The 26,303-nt window shown below is 32.9% G+C and overlaps 1 protein-coding gene across 3 annotated transcripts in view; it reads right to left on the bottom strand.

Moving 5' to 3' along the window:
• LOC118201272 (phospholipid-transporting ATPase ABCA3-like) overlaps positions 1-26,303 on the bottom strand; it is a 157,157-nt gene that overhangs the window by 68,926 nt on the left and 61,928 nt on the right. For all 3 annotated transcript variants that reach the window (XM_085813160.1, XM_085813158.1, XM_085813159.1), the window contains 4 exons: positions 26,075-26,209; positions 21,146-21,275; positions 17,936-18,090; positions 6,518-6,673 (listed from right to left, as the gene is read on the bottom strand). In XM_085813160.1, the coding sequence (XP_085669286.1) occupies positions 6,518-6,673; positions 17,936-18,090; positions 21,146-21,275; positions 26,075-26,209 (576 nt within the window). The remainder of the gene's footprint in view (positions 1-6,517; positions 6,674-17,935; positions 18,091-21,145; positions 21,276-26,074; positions 26,210-26,303) is intronic.

Genomic DNA, 26,303 nt, shown 5'->3' with positions numbered 1-26,303 from the left:
CTGAATCAATTACTGAAAAGAACAGTAATGAACTTAAAAACTTTGCTGATTCTGAACTATCTGCATGTTTAAATCTAAACGTGAACAATTTCGTTAATGATTTATTGAATTGCAGTAATAAGTATTTAAAGTTAATTCGTATTATAAGTTTTTGTTTTAGGTTTTGTAAGAATTGTAAGCAATAACAAAAGAATGTAGGTAATTTACAAGTGGGAGAATTGAGAGCAACTGAAGAAGTTATATTAAAATTAGTGCAGGGTGAGTATTTTATAAATGAGATAAATGGTGTTAAAAAATCAGGTATTGTTCCAAGAGAAAGTTCTATTAAAAGTCTTAACCCTTTCATCCACAATAATAGACTGTTGAGAGTTGGAGGTAGATTAATAAATAGCAATTTAACCTATGAGAAAAAATTTCCTATTATTCTGCCTTCTAAACATAAATTAACAAAATTAATAGTTAATTACTATCATTCAAAATATTTGCATGCAGGTCCTCAATCTTTGTTACATCATATAAGACAACAATTTTGGATTCTAAATGGTACAAATGTTTGTAGAAAAATTGTAAAAAATTGTACAACATGTTTTAAAGCTAATCCCATCGTAGCTCAGCAAATCATGGGTGATTTACCCAAGGAAAGAGTTACAGCTAATCTTACATTTAATTGTACTGGAGATGACATCTGTGGCCCATTCTTAATTAAGTACAAAAACCAGAGAAAAGGTATACCGTACAAAGTCTTTAATCCGGACATCCATAATCCGCAATGATCTGTTTACGGAACTTAAAGCTACAAACTTTCTGCGCATGCGGAGCGTTTATGCATGCGCATAATACGTTTCCACATGTGCATTCAATGTATAACGGACGGTATAAGGTAGGCTAAAATTATCTAATTATCTATTTCAGTTAATATTGCAGATTGCGTTGTTCCTTAATCTTCTAATTGGATCTGGCTTATTATTTTTTGCAGACTGTTAGAGCAATTTTATAAAAAGTAAGCTTGAACTTTCGATTATGTAAAAAAGTTTCCGATTCTGGAGCTACCAAAGGATCTACAAACGAAAACATGTTTTGATGTCCATCAAACAAAAAGTGGAATTGCTGCAAAACATGGATAAAGGCATGAAGAAAGTGACAGAAAGGTTAGTGAAAACGAAAAAAATTCAATTGACAAGTTAATCGGTATTCTCAGCACACCAATTACAGAACTTGAACAGCAGAACTTTGTAACTGAACAAGAAATTATATCTGTTTATAGAATTAAAGAGAAAGAACAGAACAAAGTGTTTAATCCAGACCTCAAAGCTACAAACTTTCTGCACATGCGTAGCGTTTACGCATGTGCATAATACCTTTACGCATGCGCGTTCAGTGTATAACCGACGGTATAAGCTAGGCTAAAATTATCTAATTATCATTTATTCTATATGTTGCAGATTGCGTTGTTCCCTAATCTTCTAATTGGATTCAACTTATTATTTTTTGTAGACTGTTAGAGCAATTTTATAAAAAGTAAGCTTGAACTTTCGATTATGTCAAAAAGAGTTTCCTATTCTGGAGCTGCCAAAGGATCTACAAAGCGAAAGCATGTTTCGATGTCCATCAAACAAAAAGTGGATTTGCTGCAAAAAATGGATAAAGGCATGAAGAAAGTGACAGAGAGGTTAGCGAAAATGAAAAAAAAAATTGATTGACAAGTTAGTTGGTATTCTCGGCACAGCAAGTATAGGGCTTCAACAGCGGAACTTTGTAACTGAACAAGAAATTATGTCTGTTTATAGAATTAAAGAGAAAGTATTAGCACATAAAATGAAGCAACTTAAAACAACTTACATTGAAAGAAATGTTTAATAAAGTAAACAAATATAAATATTAAGCTTTTTTTTTTGTAAATTTTGATACCCTATACATCATAATTGCTCTTTATTTCATAAATTATGGTTTCATATTTTTAATTTTATAATTTCTGCATGCCATCTTAGCAGATTTAAATTGATGATCTATAATCCGGAAAAAACCCTAATCCGAAATCGCCGAAGTTCCAAGGAGTCTGGATTAAAGACTTTGTACTGTATATCAAAAAGTTTATGAGTGTATATTCATTTGTATGATTAGTAAGGCCATTCATTTAGAACTAATAACAGACCTTACATCTGATGCATTAATAGCTACCTTGAAACATTTTTTTGCATAACACTATTTAGTGATAATGCTACTAATTTTGTATGTGCAAATGCAGAATTAAAGAGGTTACATAAACTAGTGAACAAGATGAGCTTTTAGCTGGTTATTTGAGCTCTGAGAATATCAAATGGAAATTTCTCCCCCCCCCCCCGCAGAGCACCCAATTTTGGAGGCCTCTGGGAGGCTAGAGTTAAATCTTTTAAGTGTCACTTCAAACGTGTCGTAGGCAATGCAAAATTGACCTTTGAACAATTTTTAACAGTTATGATTCACATTGAAGGAATTTTAAATTCCCGACCATTGACACCCTTGTCTTCAGACATTGATGATTTAGAAGTTCTAACTGGGCATTTTTTAATTGGTAGAGCAATTAATTCGATTCCTGAGCCAGGAAGTTAACATTAACAGGTTAAAATTGTGCCAACAGATCACAAGATTAGTACAAATTATCTGGGAAAAAAGGAACTCCAATTATTTAAGTCATTTACAAAATCGATCTAAATGGCAAAGATCTAAAAACAATATACAAGTTGGAGACATGGTCCTAATTAAAGATAATTTGCCTTGTTGTAATTGGGTATTTGGTCGTATACTAGAATTACACTGCTGGCCACCGTAAATGCAACACCTTGAAGGAAGCCTGCAAATAACATGAAATTTACAACATGCATTAGAGGAGGTGAGTTCTGCAAATGAATTGAATTTCAGTGCAGACGCCTCCGCTGCCAATGGTGCAATGAAAGAAGGATGTGGCGGCAGAATGGAATGAAATTGTCTTTACTGACGAGTCACACTTCTGTCTGCAACACCATAATGGTTGGATTTGAGTCTGGAGACATCGTGGAGAGAGGATGCTGAACAGCTGTGTTATGCACCACCACACTGGTCCTGCACTGGGTGTTATGGTATGGGTCAGTATTGGATATCACTCTCACACTCCTCTACTATGCATTGCCGGTACTTTAAACAGCCAGCGCTACATCTCCGAGGTGTTGGAGCCAGTTGTCCTTCCTTATCTTCATGGCTTGCACACAGCTATATTTCAACAGGGTAATGCGCGACCACACGTGGCACGCATTGTCCAAAAGTTCTTGGTCAATCGCCAGATTGAATTGCTTCCCAGGCCAGCTCGCTCTCCGGATCTTTCACTGATAGAAAACATGTGGTTCATGATTGCTGAACGATTGACCCAGATTACATCCCAAGCTGCCACACCAGATCAACTTAGGCAACGTGTGGAAGCTGCTTGGTCAGCTGTATCCCAAGAACACATCCAAAGTCTCTTTGAATCAATGCCGAGGCGTGTGGCAGCAGTGATCTCCAACAATGGCGGCTTCTCTGGCTACTGATTTTGAAAGAACCACACTTCACAGAAGTCTAAAAATTTAATCATTTGATACTTGGTCAACATGTTATCTACTAAATAAATTTTGTTGTGATATCTCTTGTCTTTCTTGGTGTTGCAATTTGGGTGGCTAGTAGTGTATTTTATGGTAAAGATGGAAAGGTTCGCATGTGCAATGTAAAATCTCAAAGTGGAACTTTCAAACGACCAATTACCAAATTATGTGTCTTACAAATACAAAAATGAGTATTGTCTTTATTGTTATTGTGTAGTATTGAATGTGCATCACATAAAATGTGATTATGTAACTGAAATGTTATATTGCATTGTTTTGAGTTATACACTGATGTATATCGTAAATGTCTAATTATAATAATGATTTTATGTAATAGTACTTATTCAAAATTTTTTATAATACTTGTTTAAATTTCTTTATACGAGGGTAAGTTGAAAAATAAGTTTTCCCTGTCGACTGTGGTCAGAGTTGTGTATGAAAGTCAAAAAATAGAATGAAACATTAAAGATATGACATAACTTTATATTTCCACATAGGTACCAAGTACATTGAGACATTTGTCATATCGCTTGATAAGCTTCAAAAAAAGCCCTCCAGGGAAAAATCAGGGCTTTGCATATGGAAGAAACGTTGAATGGCTTGTTTCACTTCAGTATTGCTTCCAAAGCACCTTCCCCCGAGATTTTTCTTCAAAGCCGGAAACAGATGGAAGTCGCTTGGTGCGAGATCAGGACTGTATGGCGGATGGTGTAGGCGCACCCAACCAAGAGTTGCAATATGGTTTTGCGTTGCCGTCGCCGAATGTGGTCTGGCATTGTCATCCAACAGCAGAACGCCAGATGTGAGAAGGCCAGGCCGCTTTTTCCGAATTGCCTCTTTCAATTTTGACAGGGTGTCACAGTAGCACATAGCATTGATGGTTCCAACCTCCAAAAAGTCCAGCAACGAAACTCCTTGGGCATACCAGAAAACTGTGAGGAGCACTTTACCTGCAGAGGGAGTTGTCTTGAACTTCTTTCGGACAGGTGATGACAGATGTTTCCACTCCATAGATGCGGCCTTCGATTCTGGCGTGAAATGGTGGACCCACGTTTCATCCCCCATCACAATCCGAAACAGAGAAAGTCATTGCCATCTACATGGTAGCGCACGAGATGTTCTAGACTGACCCCCATGCATTGTTCCTTGTGTGTCGAGGGAAGGCGCTCTGGAAGCAATACTGAAGTGAAACAAGCCGTTCAACGCTTCTTCCATATGCAAAGCCCTGATTTTTTCCTGGAGGGCTTTTTGAAGCTTATCAAGCGATATGACAAATGTCTCAATGTACTTGGTACCTATGTGGAAAAATAAAGGTATGTCATATCTTTAATGTCTCATTCTATTTTTTGACTTTCATACACAACTCTGACCACAGTCGACAGGAGAAACTTATTTTTCAACTTACCTACGTACTTTATCTTAATTACAATAGTTGAATGCTACGCATTGCAACACAGAGCAGCATGTTCGCACCTGCGCACCTGTAATGTAATCCCCGCATACACATCTGTAATGTTATCATCAGACGAGTTTGAGAATTGCCATCGACGGTGTATGAGTGCTGGTCACAGCTATGAGTTAATAATGAGTGATTGTAATTTAATTATGAGAATTAATAAAATAAAGAACCAGTGAATTTATTATAGTGTGTGTTATTTGGGATGAGAACCCAAACAGCTCATTTTGGCAGTTAATGGCTTCAATTTAGTTAAAACAGCATTCCTTACTTAAGTCTGTAGCTGCCTTTTTCAAATCATTCAGAGGTATACCACAGTAAATTTTGTGTGAAAAATATGAACTTTTTAATATCTGTAGTGGCCCAGTTATTGCATGAGTAATAAACATTTTTTATTTCAAGTATTTTATATTTTTGTAAATGTTTAATTACTTTGTAAAACTATCTCTAATGTTTTGTTAATACTCATATTTATACTTCTTTTATGCTGAATGGCAATAAGTAGTTATTCATATTTATATTTAAATTTTGTACAGTATTTCTTCCACCTTCTTAGTATGGCTTCATGGTGTAATGATCAGCCCACTTGGCATGTATTCAAGAGGTCCATGGTCTTAGTCCCATCGAGGGCAATGCTCATTTTTCATCTCACCTGCTTCAAAATAAACCTAATGACTTTACAGTGGTGCCCGAACTAAAAAAAAAAAAGTCGTGGATGACGATTCTCCACAACGAGGATTTTGCCAGAATTGGGTCCCCTAATCCCCAGTCGCCCTTTAAAGGGGGAGTATATAAGGTATTTCTCCCACCTTCTTAGCATGCTTTCGTGGTGTAATGGTCAGCACACTCGGCGCATATTCGAGAGGTCCGTGGTTTGAGTCCCAACGAGGGCATTGCTAATTTTTTGTCTCTCCTGCTTCAAAATAACCTAATGTCTCTAAAATTTATTTTACGTAGAATGGCAACTAGTAGTGATTTCATGATTTACATTATTATTTTTGGAATGCTGATTTTCTTGTTATTTTTATTCTAGTAGCAGCTCATTTTGATAGCTAAAAAATAAAAGCAGTAAACTTAGCTTTTCGTTAGTGATTCTTATTGTTCCTAATTATAATTCAGTTTAAATATCAGTAGTCAAGACTACATATCTATCTATATCTAAGTGTAATAGATATTTTACTTATTGGAAATTTTAATTTAACATAATCATATAAATGGTAAAAATCACATTATAAAATGATATCGGCTTTAGAGAATCTTTCCTATGCATGATAGACAGACTGTTTTTATAAAAATTTGTTTGCAGTTTATTTTAAGAAATTGTAAACTATAGAAATATATATCTACAATCAGTGTTAAAGAAGAAAATGAAGCCTACAATCACCTTTTCCAAACATCTTGTAGAGTTTGCATGTTCTTAAAATTTAATGAATGCAACAGAATATTATTGTATTGTATAAAAATTACATACTTTAGAACCTCCAATAATAGCAATTCCAAGACAGAGTTTTCTTTTCATGCCACCAGAAAGAGTTTTTGCCAATTCATTCCGCTTTTCTGTGAGGTATAAAACATTTAAAACATGTGATATTTCATCAGAAATGTCACTCCATCTGATGCCTTTTAACTATAAAAAAAAAATTGCATTAAATTTTTAAAACAATTAAAATCATCCTGAAGTATTAAACTAAAAAACAAACACCTCATTTTCACAGACATTCTAAGAGAGTATTGGATCAAAAATTCAAAAATTTTAATGCTACTGTATATTGCAAATTGCATAACGGTAATAATTTCTGGTTATGAGAATGAAAAAAAAAAAAAAAAGTCTAAATGGCAAGATCACTAACATGTTTTTTTTTTTTTTTTTTTTTTTTTCCCCCCCACTTAAAACACAAGGTTGCTTTATTTTCAAAGTTGAGTGAGGGAATAAAGCTTCTGAATATTTGTAGTTTTATTCTCAGGTCATTTTCTAAAAACATGAACCAGTTGCACATGATTTTTCATAGTTTTATTTACATGTAATAAGGGTACCAATCAAATCAATATACTCTTTCAGTCATATATGCCATTGAGTTTTTACATGTTTCCACCAATTTAATCCAACTAAAAAATTAAGCACAATACAAAAATTAATATGCAATAAAATAGTAGAGTAAATCATAAAGCTATAATTAATAGTAATTTATAACTATTAAACAAATTTTAGCAATAATGGCTTATTTACAAATGTTTGCTATTCATATGAGTTAACTTTTAACTAAAAACATGCAAAGATTTATGACAAAGAGATTGAATTTTGTACATTCAGAAAAGCTCTCTATAAAGTCTTACTGCATACTTACCAAGAAGCTTTATTGAATTTCACATTGAGATAGTTACACCAAATCATCAACAAAACAAGAATACTTAGTCCACTCTTCACTAAAATGAACTAAAATATATTTATGAAGAGTGTATATCCATGAGCAGCTATCATTCAGTTGCAATCCACTACTTCTGCTTTGGCACCAAAGGGAAAAATTATCCTCATTTTTAACAATGTGGAAAAGCTCTCATTGCTTCCAGTTTTGTTCATAAACACACATTGTGCTTCAATATTTCCAAAACTAATAAATAAAAAGGCAACTCCTCTTGCTAGATTTCATTTATTGTGCAAAACTCTGTATGGGAAGTTTGTTTATACTTATTGTAATTTACATTTTGGCATATTAAGTGCAGCCTTTACATTAATTAAATTTATATAACACCAGTAACAATAAAATAGCTACCAACCCCTTAAAATATAAAAAAAGCAGGAGTTTTGGAGGGGGGTTCGCACTGAATGGTGATAACATTTCAGAAGAACTACAAATTCATTTAAGTCAATTTTATAATATGTGAGTCAGGTTATTGAACTATTTATAATATATCGTATTTGACGGCAGACAAGGGAAATTTGACAAGGGAAAAAAGTTTCAATAGTCCGCGCGAGATGTAAAATGTGGTTTCTTTTAGTTCTCACGTTTCGTAAAAGCCAAATAAACAATTATTGAATGCAATTACCAAACATATTTTTATTAAGGAAAATTAACAAACGGCAAGCTGTTTTGAACATGATATGTAAATTTCAATAATGAATAAATGAATGAACGGCAAGCAATCAAAGATAATACAAAATAAAGCAGAAACCACAAAATACATAGATTCAAGGAAACTGTTGCCTATCATGAAATTAGACTTTAATCACTTTTAAAACCATAAAAATCCTTTTCACTATCATCATCATCGAAAACGAGAATATCGTCATCACTACTGTTTCCGTCATTGCTATTATCACCTTTTTCGAATAATGTTCGTCTTTTATTCCGTCAACAGCATTACTGATCCTTAAAGGACTTAACAATTACTTCAGCCTTTACGTCCTCCCAAGATCTTTTTACTCACTCGCACACTTGTGAAATAGGGCTGCTTCATTCTACCTGAGGGTGTGAGGGAATGATGTGGCTCTCCTATCCACTTGTTCCACCGTTCTCGCATTTTTTCCTTAAATGGCTTATTCACCGATACATCTAAAGGCTGCAATTGGCTAGTCAGTCCACCAGGAATGACAGCTATCTGGGTTTTTAATTCTCTTGCTTTATTCTTTATGGTTTCAGTTCTATGAGTGCTAAACTGACACAAAACCAAAAGCCAAATAAAGGTTTTCTTAAGAGTCCACGGTAGGTGGTGGACGGAAATGCCTTGCTGCTGCTCTGTTTCCATGCACTTTGGCGTAGTTTAACACTCCTAGTTTATACTGAATTGTATAGCTTAATCTCTTGTTTCCTGTAGTCATGTTTTCCAGGGTATTTTTTTTTTTAAACAAATAGTTTTAAGCACCGATACTGACACGTTTATACAGAGTAGCACCGATACCGGCACGTGTGTCGGCTGAGTCAAAGAAAGTCTATGTAAAGAAGGAAAGGCTCCATAGACGTAATGTGACCGTCGAACCTGTTCGAACTTCGACATCAGCTTCAAGCTTTGGCGCTTTTTGGCAACAGATACTTCACACATGCGCAAATTAATTATGACAGATGTAGAAAAAGTTATGTGTGTCTAGACCTTTATCTGGGCTAAAAATAGCATTCAGTATTGAAAATTAACCTGTGTCCTTAACATATAAGACGCTGGTAACTTTTTTGAGACCAAATTTACGAAAAAAAGTGCGTCTGATATGCCGTCAAATACGGTAATTCTAATGTAAAATATATTAATATTTAATTACATATTCTAAATTTTCTGTTTTTTGGCTATTTCACTTAATGGTTTTTCTTAAAATTTTATATTGCTAATATTCTGAATAGGAAAGGAATGCTTTTATTTATCAAAGGCCTTTTAAATATCATGAAAATAAAATTAATAGTCCATGTCTATAATATGGTGTGGATAAGCTTAACAATATACCACACATTGATATAAAAATAACTAAATACAAATATTAACTGATTAATCATTTGCTGAATCTTCATATGAAGTTCTAAAAACGTCTACAGTAGATTAAAACAATTCAGATAAAGATTGAGATCTGAACTCTGACTACCTGAATTGCTGATTATCCAAATTGCATTCAGAATTTAAGGAAAAAAATAAGATGTAAATGTACTGCGATTCTCAAAATAATGATTCTGTCTATGCGCACTATTGTCCTTCCCTCCAAGAAGCTAGTGTAGGCGTAGCGCAAACATTATTGAGATGATGAATCCCTGTCTCATAGATAGTTCTATTATTGGCTATGGTTCTGTAGTACATAAAATACCCCTTCTGTTGATAGGGGAAGTCAAAAAGTCCAAGTGCGTTTAAAAATGTGAAAAAGCTTTCCCTCTTTTATATCAACCCAAGGCTTGAATGACTGCAATACTGTTTACCAAGTGGCATGCCGAAATTTTCCTCTCTAAAGTGAAAAAGCACCAAAAATATCTTGGAAAAGAAGGCAGTAAAGTCCTTTTGACTGTTGATAATACGCCAACTCACACCACAGGAGAATTGTTGAAAAGAAGGAATGGCTATTACAACAATCTTTTTACTGCCAAATGTCACAAGTTTGTTGCAACCAATGGACCAGACTGCTTATCGAGACCATGAAACGTCATTACAGGAGGCAATTTTTAAGGAAACTTTTGGTAGAGAGCAAAGATGAAGAAGGTGTATTAGCTAATCACAAAAAATTAGTTTGAAAGATTGTGATGGCGGAGGTTTAGAGCTTGGTTTCGGCAGTTGTATTAAGACGTGCGTAGAACAAGTTGAAAGGCATTGCAGAAGTTAGTGCTCAGGATACAGCAGAATGGATGGTGTGTTATTCGTCAGACCTTGGATTTTAAATTTTAAATGATGATGAACTTAATTTGATGATATTGAAAGTGTGAAAGAATAAAGTATCAAGGAAGAAGATGACCTTAATGTCGAAGTTTAATCTTATAACCTAGGTATCAGTTAATGAAGCATTTGCCATCCTTGAAACTGCATTGAAGTAGATGGAGAGACAGTCTGAGTGTGACCACATGCAACTTCTCATTGTCAAGCAGAAGCGTGACTTAGCTGCCCCAAAATGGAAGAAGACAGTCAAACAGCTTACTTTGACTGAGATGTTCAGCAAGCAATGACTTTCAGCACTTGTAAATACTGTATAATATCCTATATAACATGTAAGCAAAAACATGTTATATAGGATATTGTACAGTACTTACAAGTGCTGAAAGTCATTGCTTCCTATATAACATGTAACCTGTGAAAATCTAGTAACAATGGAAGACTCTTACTGGCCTTTTCCAGGAGTAGTGGAAAGATTGGAAATGCCTTCATCAGTTTCATTTATAGGTTCAACACTACAAATGTTCAAAATACAAGGTCCATATCAGATAACAGCAACATGAGTTAAAAGCAATCACTATATAAATAAATGGCAATATGCCTTTTCATTTCAATTAATTAAAACCTCTTTAAAAAAAAAAAAAAAAATAGGGGTTTTTCCTCCCATTTTCAACATACAGCACATACAGTAATTAATTGAAGTGTACCTAGACCCTTTCTTCAGAAAATACAATTATTCAAATTTTTGATTATCTGAATGGGGGGGTCAGGTCCCAATTGATTCAGAATTAAAGTTCTACTGTAAATGCAAATGTTAACTGAGTAAAGATTGGTTTAATCTTTATAAAATTTCTACAGATGTCTACTACTAGATTCAGACAGTTCAAATCAAATAAAATTTAATAAGAAAAATTATTCTGAAAATCACTGGATATGGGAAAATGAAATAAGTTTCGTTACTTCAATAAATTTCATTTATTGCATGGCAATATTTTACTTAATAAATACTAAAATTTGAAAACGGAAAGATTTGGTGATCTATTAATAGATGTGATGAAAAAACAAAAGTCTTCTAGTACAACCAGAAGAGTTCAAAGCTATAACATTAGAACACAGAGAGAATAAAACAACAACTTGTCAGAATGCCATAATCAACATACTTTGATTTCAAGGCAGAATACTGAGTTTCTAATAGTCATCATATAACCTGTGAAAATCTAGTAACAATGGAAGACTCTTAATGGCCTTTTCCAGGAGTAGTGGAAAGATTGGAAATGCCTTCATCAGTTTCATTTATAGGTTCAACACTACAAATGTTCAAAATACAAGGTCCATATCAGATAACAGCAGCATGAGTTAAAAGCAATCACTATATAAATAAATGGCAATATTGCATTGAACTTGAATTAAACTATAAATTTTGGTACAGTTGGTTTGCAAATAATTGACTATATACAAAAATACTTTGAAAAGCATAGCTTCAATGAGACCAAATTCACTATAGTCTGGCAAGAAAATTTTGGTAATAACCTAGGCATATGCACAACCTTTAACAACCTAGGCATAAGACACAAATTAACAAGAAGTGATAAGAAGGAAGTATGGAAACATATCATACCACACTGGCAAATCATTTCACTGGTTTTGAAATTTATTCTGCTGAAATCAAAAATAATATAGTGCTAACTGGACAGCAATTTGGTTTCAGTAAATTATTCCATCAACATAATCCAAACTAAGCATGGATGAACTTTTAACAAAGATAAACAAAACACTTATTAGCATAGATAAACAATGGACTTTTTTAATTATGATTTATGCTTGCATGTCTATTTACTTTTTGTTGAAAACTGTGTTATCAGAGGAGCTAAACTTTTTTACCTTCACCTCCAGAATGTGACATCCAGTTAAGAAATGAACAAAATATTTTCAATGTAATTTTCCATTTTTTTCTGACCACCGTTAACATAAGATTAGAAGGAAAAAGAAATTAGTTTACTTTGAAAATTGCTCACGTCAGAACTAAAAGCACAGCATTACAAGAGCTATCTACCATAATCATAATCAACTACCAAGACATTAGTTATCATACTAATTCAGAAGTCAAACAACAAAAATCAGCGTTATATTCTCAAATTTTCACAGGACTAGTTTCGATGGTTTTACCGAACCACCATGGTCAGCTGCAAAAGCGCAAATGAACGAGATAGGATATAATGATCAGATAAGATAAGAAAGCTAGTGGCGCCATCTGTTGATGAAACCAGAACTAAAACATAATTTCTTTAAAGGCCGAAGGCAAAGATGGATTGGAATTAGGACTATTAACTAGAACAGAAAGATTTTTTGAATGTGCAATGCCTCTAGAAAATCCAGTTCTCCAATGGAAGATGTTTATTGAATAATTTTGGCAGCAGAAAAATTGAAAGTGTGATTTTCGGACCAACAAATGTTGGGCAACATAAGACTTCTGTGTTTCCTTTTTTCTAACATATGCCTCATGTTCCTTGACGTGAAATTTTAAGGCTTTCTTAGTTTGGCCAATGTAAATTAAACCACACTGGCAAGGAATCCTATAAATACCCCAGGAATTCATATCTGGAATGGGGTCCTTGAGTATGGAATTCGGAATTTTATTGATGGGAGAATAAACAAACCGAAAGTTAAATTTCTGCAAAATATGTGCAACTTTATAGCTAATTGATGGAAATAAAGAAAGGAATAACAACAGAATTTTTATAAACTCCTAAAAGAAGAGTGTGCTTTTTAGTGTGTTGAGATGAGAAATTTTTAACTGCTTGATTAATAATGTTGAGTGAAAAGCCCTTGCCAAAAGATATTCCTTTTAAATAATTTAGTTCTTCATCAAGGGATAGTTTGGAGGAGCAAACTTGAAGAGCACGGAAAACATAGGAATAAAATGAAACTAACTTTTGTTTAATCGGATGACATGATTTAAAGTGTGGCGGAAGACAAACCGATGAAGGTTTATGGTAAATCGTAGTACTGAAGTTGGATGTGTTACGTGTGACCAGAATGTTGAGAAACGGAAGAGAATTGCAAGTCTCAATTTCAAAAGTGAACTGAATGGCAGAATCAATAGAATTCATTATTGAAAGAACTTTATTTAAATCAACTTTATTACCTTCAAACAGGGTAAAAGTATCATCTACGTAGCGGAACCATACCGGGAAGTTTAAAGTTTCAAACAATTTTGATTCATATTAATGCTCGTAATATCAACCAGGATGGGACTGAGGGGGCTTCCCATGACTAATCCCTCAGTTTGCTTGTAATATTTATTTTGGAAAACAAAATGTGTTTGTTTCAAACAGAGTTGAGTGAGAGAAATTAGCTCATCAATTTCGGTGCAAGAGAAATGAAATTCACGAAGTCTGGTTTCTAGACATTTTAATACACTCTCCACTGAAACATTGGTGAATAATGATTTTACATCAAAAGAAACCATGAGTAAATTTCTAGGAGAAATGTTATTCTAGGAGAAATGTACGGGGTATTTATAGGATTCCTTGCCAGTGTGGTTTAATTTACATTGGCCAAACTAAGAGAGCCTTAAAATTTCATGTCAAGGAACATGAGGCATATGTTAGAAAAAAGGAAACACAGAAGTCTTCTGTTGCCCAACATTTGTTGGTCCGAAAATCACACTTTCAATTTTTCTGCTGCCAAAATTATTCAAGAAACATTTTCCATTGGAGAACTGGGGGTCCGTGACACTTAGCCGACAGGACACTTAACCGACACCAGTTAGCCGACAGGACATTTAGCCGACACGGACACTTAGCCGACGGGTAATTTAGCCGACACGGACAGTTAGCCGACACGGACAGTTAGCTGACAGGACATTTAGCCGACAAGGACACTTAGCCGACAGGACATTTGGCCGACATAGAGAGTTAGCTGTCAGGACATTTAGAGCTACGGGACACTTACCTGTCAAGACATTTAGTCAACAAGTTACTAAGCCGACAGTGACGTTTAACTGACACGTACCCAAAAATTATTTAAACTATGAATTACAAAATTTCTCGACTACTCCACAAGTTCAATATATAAGTCATTTTTTCACCTATCAGTAAAATTCATTTTTTGATTCTTAAAGATCTCATATATGCTATTAATTATTGTGTTAGTTTAGCATTGTTTGATATGTATCGTGCTGTTTGGTGTACATTGGCCAAATTGAAAAAGCGCTGAAATTTCTCAAAAATGAATAAAACAAAACCTTAAAGAATATTTTACTTCTAAATTAAACATTATGCACTAGTTTAAGGCTATAAACATTCACCTAAGTAAGTATTTTAAGCAAGAGGCATTGTTAATAAAATGTTACAGAATTTTTATCTCAAGAATGGTGGCATGAACTCAAAATTATAGAGGTCACAAATAATTTATACCTTTGCTTGTCTTAAAAATTCCTTTTTTAAATTGTTTTTAATAACAAAATAAAAAAAATATATTTGCTAAACTAACCCTCACCACTATATGTTTCCATAAAAAGTATAATTCAAGGATAACAAGGCCCACCAGCAGTCGAGCGGTAAAGACGCTGAACACTGGTAGTTCGGTCCGAGAATCGAAACCAGCGAACGGGCTGGCTGCATGGGCGTTTTCATGGTTTTCCCCATGTGTAACGTGTATACGAGACAGTTTCCCTTAGAAAGTCCTCCGCGAAGGCATCCCTCCCTTTAGGCAGATAGCCCTTGTGTGCTTTGCCATAATTGAATAATCCAAAAAAATCCAAGGATAACAATAATTTTTATTGCATTGCATTTTGCGCATTTTTTTTAAGCGTAATTCTTGTATAAATTTCTTTACTTTAGTAAAACGGTAAAAATTCTAAACGCAAAACTTATGAACTTATTTTTGTGTACAAGTAAAGTAAAATTAAATAATACTGATAGCGTATGATGCTTTGAAACAAATAAGGTAAAATTAAAAAAGTTCTGATAATTTTCTTTGATTTTATGAGCATTTTCAGGCAGTAGTTTTTAAAATTGTTATAACATAACAAGACGATCATTTATTTGATTATGTGATCATTAATTATTAACATTACAAGATGATTATTTATTTTAGCAATTCATAAAATTCAGAGCATAAACGTTTTTGAGTGTAATGAGGAAAAAAAAGATAAACTCTGGAAGCACTTAGCAATATAATTTTATATTACGACCAAAGGAGCGTTTTTGTAACGTTTTGCGTGTTACCTTTATTTATTAAACATCATGTTCTTTGCAAGTAAACCACATAAAATTCAATTCAAGAACAATATCACAAAATATTTGAAAATGACATATCTTTAGAATTTCCGCGTTGGAGATAAAAATGTTATTTTCTGTACAGGGTTGCCATTGCTTGCTTTCAACTCGTTGAGTTTGTTAATCAAAACTTCGTTAAAGTTACAAAATATGAAATGGATTAAAACAAATTCGAAATTAGGCCTTGCAGGTGCCCATGTTCGAGTGGAGGATTACGTTATTCAAAATTTTATGGTTCTAAATTCTGTTGTTTTTTTCATAGTGCGAGAGAAACATACATGCATTCATGCAGATTCCTCATTATTTAATTTCTTTAAATATAATACAGGGCGATAATATTTGGTGGCAACAGTTTGCAAAGTGAAATAGACATTTATAGTGAAACAAAGCAAAATGCCGTTTCGAAACTAATAGCTTTTCTGAGCTGCCGCCTATTTGAGCTAATAAAATAAATTAACAATAAATAAGAAAACTTATGCAGAACTACACATAAATTTAAAAAAATAATCACTATAAAATACTAGCACAATTAATTATTACAGTCAAATACAATTTTTAACATTATAATAAATGCATAAAAATTATTAAAGCGTTAAAAGTGTTAATCACTATGATGTATTATGAAATATTATTGAAATAAAACTTCTTTGTAGAATATTATACTTTAATATTCAGATATAATTTTAAAAAAGCAGTACAAATGAGAATTTTAAGCAAAAACTTTCAAAATTCCCTTTTTTCAATTTCAGTATTTTTTACTTATTTACACCAATAAAAGCATAAAAATTGTAAGAGAAAATTTTTTGCTTGAATTTTTCTATTAGTTCAGATTTAAAATATTACTTTTAAAAGAAGGAGATACAAATTTCCTTACAGCATAGGAAAAGCTACAAAAATATCCAGACCTGAAAGCATGCAACAGCTTTATAATTATTTAGAACATCAATTATACTTGATAAACATGCTAAATTTTTAAAAATCAATCTCAGTTTCAAAAATAAAAATATCTAAAAATTCTAATTTGTGAAATGAGGTGCTATCACCAGCTTTTTCTTGAAAATTATATGCGCTGCATACTCCTCCGGATATGATCAAGGTGACAGCCGGCAATATGCCAAGGCAAGGGAGAAAACCCATTTGGGTTGGTCTATTTCTTATAAGGTCCATGGATACATATCAAACAATGCTAAATTAATACAATAATTAAAAGTATATATGAGATCTTTAAGAATCGAAAAATGAATAGTGAAAAATAAAATGAATAGAATGAATGATAGTGAAAAAATAACTTAAATATTGAACTTATGGAGAAGTCGAGAAATTTTGTAATTGATAGTAAGTTTGAATAATTATTGGGTACATGCCAGCTAAACATTACTGTCGGCTTTGTGTCCTGTGAATTAAATGTGTTGACAGTTAAGTGTTCCGTAGCTAAATGTCTTGACGGCTAACTCTCCGTTTCAGCAAAATGTCCTGTCGGCTAACTGTCCGTGTCGGCTAACTGTCCGTGTCGGCTAAATGTCCCGTCAGCTAAGTGTCCTTGTCGGCTAAGTGTGTTGTCAGCTAACTGTCCGTGTCGGCTAAATGTCCTGTCGGCTAAGTGTCCCTGTCAGCTAAATGTCCTGTCGGCTAAGTGTCCATGTCGGCTAAGTGTCCCTGTCGGCTAAATGTCTTGTCGGCTAACTGGTGTCGGTTAAGTGTCCTGTCGGTTAAGAGTCCGCGATCGGAGAACTGGATTTTCTAGAGGCATTTCACATTCAAAAAAATCTTTCTGTTCTATTTAATAGTACTAATTCCAATCCATCTTTGCCTTCGGCCTTTAAAGAAATTATGTTTTAGTTCTGGTTTCATCAACAGATGGTGCCACTAGCTTATTTTCTGTCGAGGCTTTCTTATCTTATCTGATCATTATATCCTATCTCGTTCATTTGCGCTTTTGCAGCTGACAATGGTGGTTTGATAAAACCATCGAAACTAGTCCTGTGAAAATTTGAAAATATAATGCTGATTTTTGTTGTTTGACTTCTGAATTAGTATTTGTTTTGCGTGTTATTGTGTCTTAATTATTAGTTATCATGTTGAGAAAAACTGCAAGTGTTCAATGTTCAAATGAGGACAGCTGAGATTTCTGCGTGGCTTTACAAAGATCCCGATGTTTAAAGCTTTCTGTAATAATGGGTTTGTTCACAGAATATGGAGATTCACAGTAATCCAATAAAGAGATTTTCATACTAATATTTTAAAATGTTATAAAAATAAAAAAAATATATACTTACCGCAGCAAATATTTTTAAATGCTCTTCAACTGTAAGGTCATCATACAATATATTGTGCTGAGGGCACACACCGAGACTTGAGCGAGCTTTAGAAGTCTGAGTCAAAATATTAAAACCATTAATGGAAGCTGATCCACTTGAAGGGGTACAAAGGCCTACGTAGGGAAATAATGCACATATAAGACAGACCTTTTTAGGTAATATATATATATATATATATAAGACAAAAAGTATGTAAAACAATTAATTTACTTTTAACTTTAATTTGCAATAGTCCCTTAAATTTCCATTTAAATTTGCACCGTTTCCTTTTCTGTCTTAAACACTGTAGGTGCTTATAGTAAATTTCTCTTTGGAAGTTGACTGTAACCTCAGAATTCTCCTCCAATTGTAAAATTAGATTAGTAAACTTAAACTTCATAAATCATATTACGTTTCAAATCATCCAAGAAAATATCTGATTAACTGAAGATTGTAAAAATGCACACATACATGTGAGCACCTTTTTTTTTAAAGAAGTTCTATTTCACCTTTCTAAGATTTTTTTGAATATTGTACGATTGCAAATCTCCCAGTTATATGATAAATAACACTTGTAGAGACATTAGGTTATTTTGATGCAGGACTACATGAAAAATTAGTAATGCCCTCGCTGAGACTCGAACCACAGACCTCTAGAATACGTGCTGAATGTACTGACCACTACACCATGAAGGCATGCTAAGAACGTGGGAGAAATACCTTATACACCTTATTCAAGTTACACATTTGTATCACAGAGAATTTGTTTAGAATCTATTGAAATTACTTTTTAAGTCATTGCACTTAATGACATAACATCCATATTATAACATAATAAAATAACAATAAACTACTAAAATCAATAAATTACTAAAAGTCCACAGTTTACGAAAATTGAGCCATGAGCCACTAATCATATTGTAAAGACAGAAGATATTTTGCATTTTACGACTTTCACTCATTTTTTTAAAAATTTTTTTAAATACAGGATATTTTGGTTATTTACTTTTGTTAGTTTTTGCAATATACTTGCTGCTGGTTATCATTATTCTTGTTATGCATAAACTCCACTTGTAAATAATAAAATTTTTAATATTCATTATTTTTGCTCAAAAATATTTTTTAAAAAATCCATAAACCATACCATAGCCTTATTTTATATAAAACTATTTTAATTCCTTCTTGAAAACTGAGAAATAAAATAATAACTTTCTAAAGAGGATTTTATATTTTCTCTATAAAATTTAGACAGTAACACAATACAAGTTAATCATCTGACTTTTTAATCTCTCACAGAATATTTTATCTGTTATCCTATTCAAGATAAGTGGTGATTCCTTATGAACTTTTTTTAAAAAAATTAAATCTTGTTTATAATATTTCAAGAAAAATACCGAAGACCAAGGAACTTATTTTAAGAGAAACATGGATAAATTTATTTGGTTATTATGAATTATGGTTTTTAAACTGTTGAATCAGGGAATCCATAAAACAATAATTTTCTTTTCCAACCTTACCAAACTGTACCAACCTCGGAAAATAAATATTAAAAAACTGGTCAATATAAATTGGTGTCAGGTCAATTTTATATGGAAGCATTAAACCATTATTTCATTATATTATAAAAACTCTAATTAACATTATATTAAGTAACAATAACAATGGAAACTAAAAATTAAGAAAATAATAATTGCTTTACATCAGTAGTTTTCAAACTTTGTCAGCTCACAGAACCCTTAAAACTATAAAGTTTTTTTTTTTTTTTTTTTTTTTTTGGCTACCCTCATCCCACCCTTAAAAATATATCTTAGAATAATATTCAAAATAAATCAACTTGTTATAGGTACTTTATGCAAAAACAACTGAAGAAAAAGGCGCCCAGAAGGGAAAGTGGTTAGTAACACTAACTGCGATACTGAAGGGCACAGATTCAAATCCTGGAGAAGGTATGGATGTAATTCATCCATCCCTTCATAGAAGGCAATGGTGGCCCACCTATCAGGTGCCTCCATAATAAAGACTGCTGCTTCTGGCCTTAGTAGTGGCAAATGCCTATAAACACTGGGGAAAAAAATGAAAGAAAAGTATTTTTTATTAAAAAATTTGAATATAGAATTAGTGTAATTTATTAATAGCATTACCTCATGCTCCAGGTGTCATCTACCCTTGCATTATATTTAGTGACAGGAATGTGCTTGCAATATTTTTACACACACTATTCAAGTTTAGCTCTATTGAGTATACTTTTGAGTTATCTGCAGTATATTATGCCTTTAATTTATTTCTGTATTTTGTTTTTGTTGCCACATACATTGAGATTTTTCTATTAAATAACATAATGTTCCAAATGCATTAAAATGCTTATAGCTTTGTGAGAAATTTCTGTGCATTCTGAATGAATCTGCAATCAACAAGTTGATTAACTTTCAAAGACAACTAAATGTAGCTTTATACTCTTTAGTTAATAAACACTAGTCAACTAGTTTGAGTGCTTTATAATTTTCTCTTATAATTATTATTTTGACTCATAGAACCCCTAGCAGAACACAGTTTGAAGACCACTGTTTAGATGCTTAGTTTTGCAGTCCACACACCATTAAAGAAATTCTTTTGAATTGTAATTTTAACTTGCAGCGCTCCTGAAGAAGTTGCACAGAACTCCAGGGATCTGCAGAATACTTGCCAGAAAAGGAAAAGGTGCAAATTTGGCTCATGGCTCAATTTTTGTAAACTGTGGACTTTTAGTAATTTATTGATTTTAGTAATTTATTGATTTTAGTAGTTTATTGTTATTTTATTATGTTATAATATGGATGTTATGTCATTAAGTGCAATGACTTAAAAAGTAATTTCAATACATTCTAAACAAAATGGTTATAAATTCTCTGTGATACAAATGTGTAACTTGAATAAGGTGTATAAGGTTTACATATTAAGTCACTTGTACAATTTTCAAACCTCTCTGTTTTAATTATCATTCTTATATTTTATATATATTACTCAGATTAACTAGATGTGTATCAAATAAACAGATTAAGCCATCTTCAGCTATTAGGAATTCATGTCAATTCAGCACATGTTAAAATAAATTATTGCAACAGAAAATAGCAACTTCTGCTTAAATTCTTCCATACTTTTCATATAATAATTTTAAAAAATGTTATTTTACATAAATATTTTGGAACACACCAGTAAGAATATTAATAAACGTAGTTTTTCCAGCTCCGTTATGTCCTAAGAGTGCAGTGATTTGACCTCTATACATAACCAGGGAAACATTTTTCACCACTAACTTTTTTTGAAATCCTGTTCTGAATTCCTGAAATATGCAAATACTATTAAAACAAATATATATATATTACTATATAAAAAACACAATGCAGTTTAAAAATTTTAATTGAAAATGAAGTATTTTCAGTTTAATATAAAATACTACTGATTCAATATTGCTACAGAAATGTTATTTTCAGTAGCAATTCTACAATACATAATCTTGCTTACATTCAAACTGATTTTGAGAAATGTTCTTAGAAAATAAATTATCTCCCTGGACTGCTCCTAATTGAAAGTGATATGGAGCTAGGCAGAGTTGTTCTGCCATCATGGATGTCTTGTTTAATGCCAGTATGGTCAATATAATGTTACATCATTGCAGTCACCTTTCCTATGATTATTTATGAGTATTTGTGTCAGATATGTGATAAAAATAATTTTTACATAAAAAAATTATTTTTTAAATCAAATTAGATATAAAATATTATTTTTTTCATACAAACTTCTATTTTTTTTTAATGCAATACACTGTACACAGTATTCCAGTACTAAACAAAAACGTTTTTAGGTACCTTATAATTTCCCATGTACTATAATTTAACAAATTAAACTTTGCACTTACAGATTGACTAATAGTAGTATTATAAAAATCATCCACACAGATTTATGACAACATATATATATCTAAAAAATATTCCACAAAAATGTAAAAAATTATTAAATTACAAAAAAATTACACTGCTCGACATTGAAAATGCAACACCAAGAAGGAGTGGTCAGAAAGTGATGAAATTTGGAAAAAGAGACAGCAAGCAGCAATAAGTGATCTTTATTTCAAAAAGATAGTCAGAATACACAGCGAGAACGGCGTCGGCTCAGTAGGATGTAGGACCATTGCGGACAGCGATGCACGAAGAAACACGTCTAGGCATAGAGTCAATAAGAGTGAGGATGGTGTCCTGAGGGATGCCTCTCTATTCTCTTTTAACCATTTGCTACAGCTCGTCTTCGGAATGAGGCAGGGGCAGAGTCTGCAAACGGCGTCCAATCACATCCCACACATGTTCGATTGACATGTGTTCGGTGACAGGTCAGGAGAGTACGGTTACCAGGGAAGCATCTGTATACCTTGCAGAGCATGTTGGCAGATGCGAGCACTGTGTGGTTGGGCGTTATCCTGCTGAAAAATTGCATTAGGCTGCCCCTGAAGGTAGGGGATTGCCACTGGTCGCAGTACATTATCCAAGTATCGTTGGGCCTTCATAGTGCCATGAATACAAACTAGAGATGACCTGGAATTGTAAGCAATAGTGCCCCAAACCATTATGGCACGTTGTCGCGTGGTGGGGCATTCCAAAGTTACTGCCGGATTAGATCTGTCTCCCTGTTGACTGTCACTGAATAAACAGAAGTGTGACACATCTGAGAACACGACGTTTTGCCATTCTGTCATCCACATCGCTCCCAGTCCTGCACCATTCTAAGCGTTGGTGTCTATGCTGTGGGGTCAACGGCAGTCTTCTTAACGGACGCCGTGAGTGCAGGCCACATTCAACCAATCGACGGGAAATGGTTCTGGTCTACAAGGGAACACCCAGGGTATCTTGTACATGCTGCAGAATCACGGTACAAGTGACTTGCGGGACCGACACAGCTTGTCGGCAGATGCGTCGATCCCCGCATGCTGACGTCGCTCTGGCTGCACCTGCAACCCTCCTTCTTCTCACATTTCCTTGTTCACCATAGCCGATGCACCGTGCTCGCATCCATGTGGGTATCAGCTGCAATTTGACGTAAGGACCTTCTCAGTCCGATCACTATACTCCTCGTAAAATCATCTATCTGCTGGAAGTGCCTTCATTGAGGGCAGCCTGGCATTCTCTCCTATAACACGTATCCTCCGTGACAAAAACCAACTTTCTTCAATAACTCATCTGGCAGAAATAATGACACAAATATTGACCATTCTGCACGTTCCTTCCCTTATATCTTACTTCGCATGCATCGGAGAGCTGCGCATTTTACATCAATCGCATAACTCAGTGATGTGCGTCTACTGTAAAATTTGCATAAATTTCTGACCACTCCTTCTTGGTGTTGCATTTTCAATGTCGAGCAGTGTAATTATTCTAACTTAAAAAATAGGATAGTATTTTACTAAATTAACCTATAATGCATAATATTTTAATAGACACTCTACTGCTCAATGATTTTTTTAATTAAATAACTGAGAACCTATAAATGAATTCAAATAATCAAAAGAAACTAATTTTCAAAATTATCTTAAAATGCAATTCTGATTTCTCAAAAACTCCTGAACAAAATGGAATACAATTATTTTAAAGATATATTCATTCATTGCAACATATAAAAATAAACTAAAAATTCAGATATGAAAGTATAAAACATAAAACTATACTGTGAAAGAAATAAAATTGGATTAAAATACAGCATTAAAATATTAAGAAATAATATTAATATCCTGGAAACAATTATAGATCTTTGATATCAACAGGGAATGTGATCTCATCTAATTTATACAGACATATCATGATGCAATTTCATGCTTTGCATAAAAGACTTAAGTTTGGAAAAATAAGTTCCTTTACAATTTCACATTATTTTATCTCTAAATGCAAAATTTTGATGTGCAAAATTTCAATGTCTTTAAATTATTTCCAAAAGATAAAGATCATCTGCCATCTAGTCAATTCCATTACTGTCTGTCTTGCTTCTATAAGGCCTACATCTCTCGCCTACAAATCCTTCCAAAAAATACTTTACAGGTATAGAAAAAGTTTTTGATTCAATAAACATTGAAATCAAACTCTACATTGCAGAAATTTGCAGTAAAACACACTTCGTGCATGTCTTTCAATATAACCATGCTACTACAGTCAAAAGTCGTTAATTCAGACACCCATAATTCGGAATGATCTATAATCCGGACCTCAAAACTAAAAACGTTCTGCGCATGCGCCGCGTTGACACATGCGCATAGGCGTTTACGCGTGCGCGTAAGACCTTTTACGACTGCACATATGAGTGTGCGCAAGTGCAGAATACGTTTTCGCGTGCGCGTTTTATGTATAATGGACGTATAAGCTAAATAATTATCTATTTCAGTTAATGTTGATGATTGCGTTGTTCCTTAATTTTCGAATTGGATCCGGCTTATTATTTTTTGCAGACTGTAAGAGCAATTTTATAAAAGTAAGTTTAAACTTTCGATTATATCAAATAGAATTTCCGATATATATTTGTTAATATGTAAAGGATCTAAAGCGAAAGTATGTTTTGAAATCCGAAATTTGTTTATCAATTTCACGCTGCTCGGCGGGGGGAATGGCGCGGCGGGCGCGTAATGAATTGAAAGTTGATCTGTCAGCACTATCCTTATCTTCAGGGCAGATGTTTTTATTTTATTTGGCTTATAATTCCTTATCAAATGTAGTATTTCATGTCGATGTGCTCCGTCTTTGATATCATTTAAAACAAGTTCCTCGTCATTATAATTCGCTTCCGATAGCGAAGAACGTGACAGAGGTTATTGAAAACGAAAAAATTTCGATTGACAAATTAGTCAGTATTCTCGACACAGCAATTATAGGACTTGAACAGCGGAACTTTGTAACTGAACAAGAAATTATGTCTGTTTAATAGAATTAAAGAGAAAGTATTATCACATGAAACGAAGTAAAACTTAAACAACTTACATTGAAAAAATGTTTAATAAAGTAAACAAATAAATATTAAGCTTTTTCTTTTTGCAAATTTTGATACCCTTTAGATCATAATTGTTCTTTATTTCATAAATTATGGTTTCATACTTTTAATTTTAGAATTTCTGCATGCCATCTTACGAGATTTAAACTGATGATCTATAATCTGGAAAAATCGATAATCCGGAATCGCCGAAGTCCCGACGAGTCCGGATTAACGACTTTTGACTGTATTTGAATTTCAGCTGCAGCAGAAAATGATAATTATGTACTAGGTTTACTGTTTGCTTGTTAAATGAAAAAATAAAACAGATAAATTAGTTACTTCAAGAAATATCATTATTTTATTTTTATGTATGGATGGATAACTCTTGACATAAATCTAATTAAGTATTCAGTTATAAAACTAAATGTACAACCATACAATCATCTGTATGTAGAAATTATTTTATATATATTATACATATGTATCCAGTCTATACTTTGTAAATGAAACAAGAAAACTAATTAATATAATCAAATAACAGTCCATAATGTTTTAAGAAAGGACATCTAGACTATACTTTTTTTGCAAGTAATAACCACTACATAGAAACCATTATTAAGATTTGTAGAAAAAGTAATTCATTTGAAACACTAATAAATTTCATAAAATAGAAAAAATCAATTTCATTTCAAAGGAACTGCCTTTGTTACAATAAAAAGGAAACTATCCTTAAAATTTTATCAGCAAAATCATAGATGTTCTACAAGTATTGAATGGTCATGCATTGCTATTAACAAATCCTCAAAGAAAAATTCATTCCCACATGAGTTCATCTAAAAGTAGCAAAAGTAGAAATTTTAACTTGTTTTCAATGTTAATGAAAATTTTTTATAACTGTTTATATTATGTGGATACATTTATTTCAAGCAAAAGATGTAGATTTCCTGATAGATAAAAGATGTATTGTTCTGCAATATACATATATGAGTGTTTACAGTTCTTTAAGTTTGATAACTTTTTTTTTTTTTTTTTTTTTTTTTTTTTTTTTTACTTTTTGAGAGAATAACAACAAAACAGAAATATTGCTTCTGTTTCATCTTTACTGACCGATTAAAAATCTACTAAGAATAAAAATACCTTAGATATATTACATGTCACAATACCAGGTGACACACCACTTGGTTCATCTTCAAAAAATTCAGAATTCAACTCTCGTTCAACTAATTCCAACTCGTCAGTATCTTTGGGCTTACCATTACACCAATAGTTTTTCTACAATAAAATTTATAATAATGAAGTACTGTTAATAATCACAAATAGCACATAAATTACAAAGAAATAAAATTTAAAATAAGTAAAGTTTCTT

The sequence above is a fragment of the Stegodyphus dumicola genome, chromosome 3 (genome assembly GCF_044657685.1).
Source record: "Stegodyphus dumicola isolate Sdum_Otavi_A_Nest chromosome 3, ASM4465768v1".
In the NCBI taxonomy this organism is placed as follows: domain Eukaryota; kingdom Metazoa; phylum Arthropoda; class Arachnida; order Araneae; family Eresidae; genus Stegodyphus; species Stegodyphus dumicola.
Note: the sequence above shows the minus strand (reverse complement) of the source record. Positions and strands in the feature narration are given on the sequence as shown.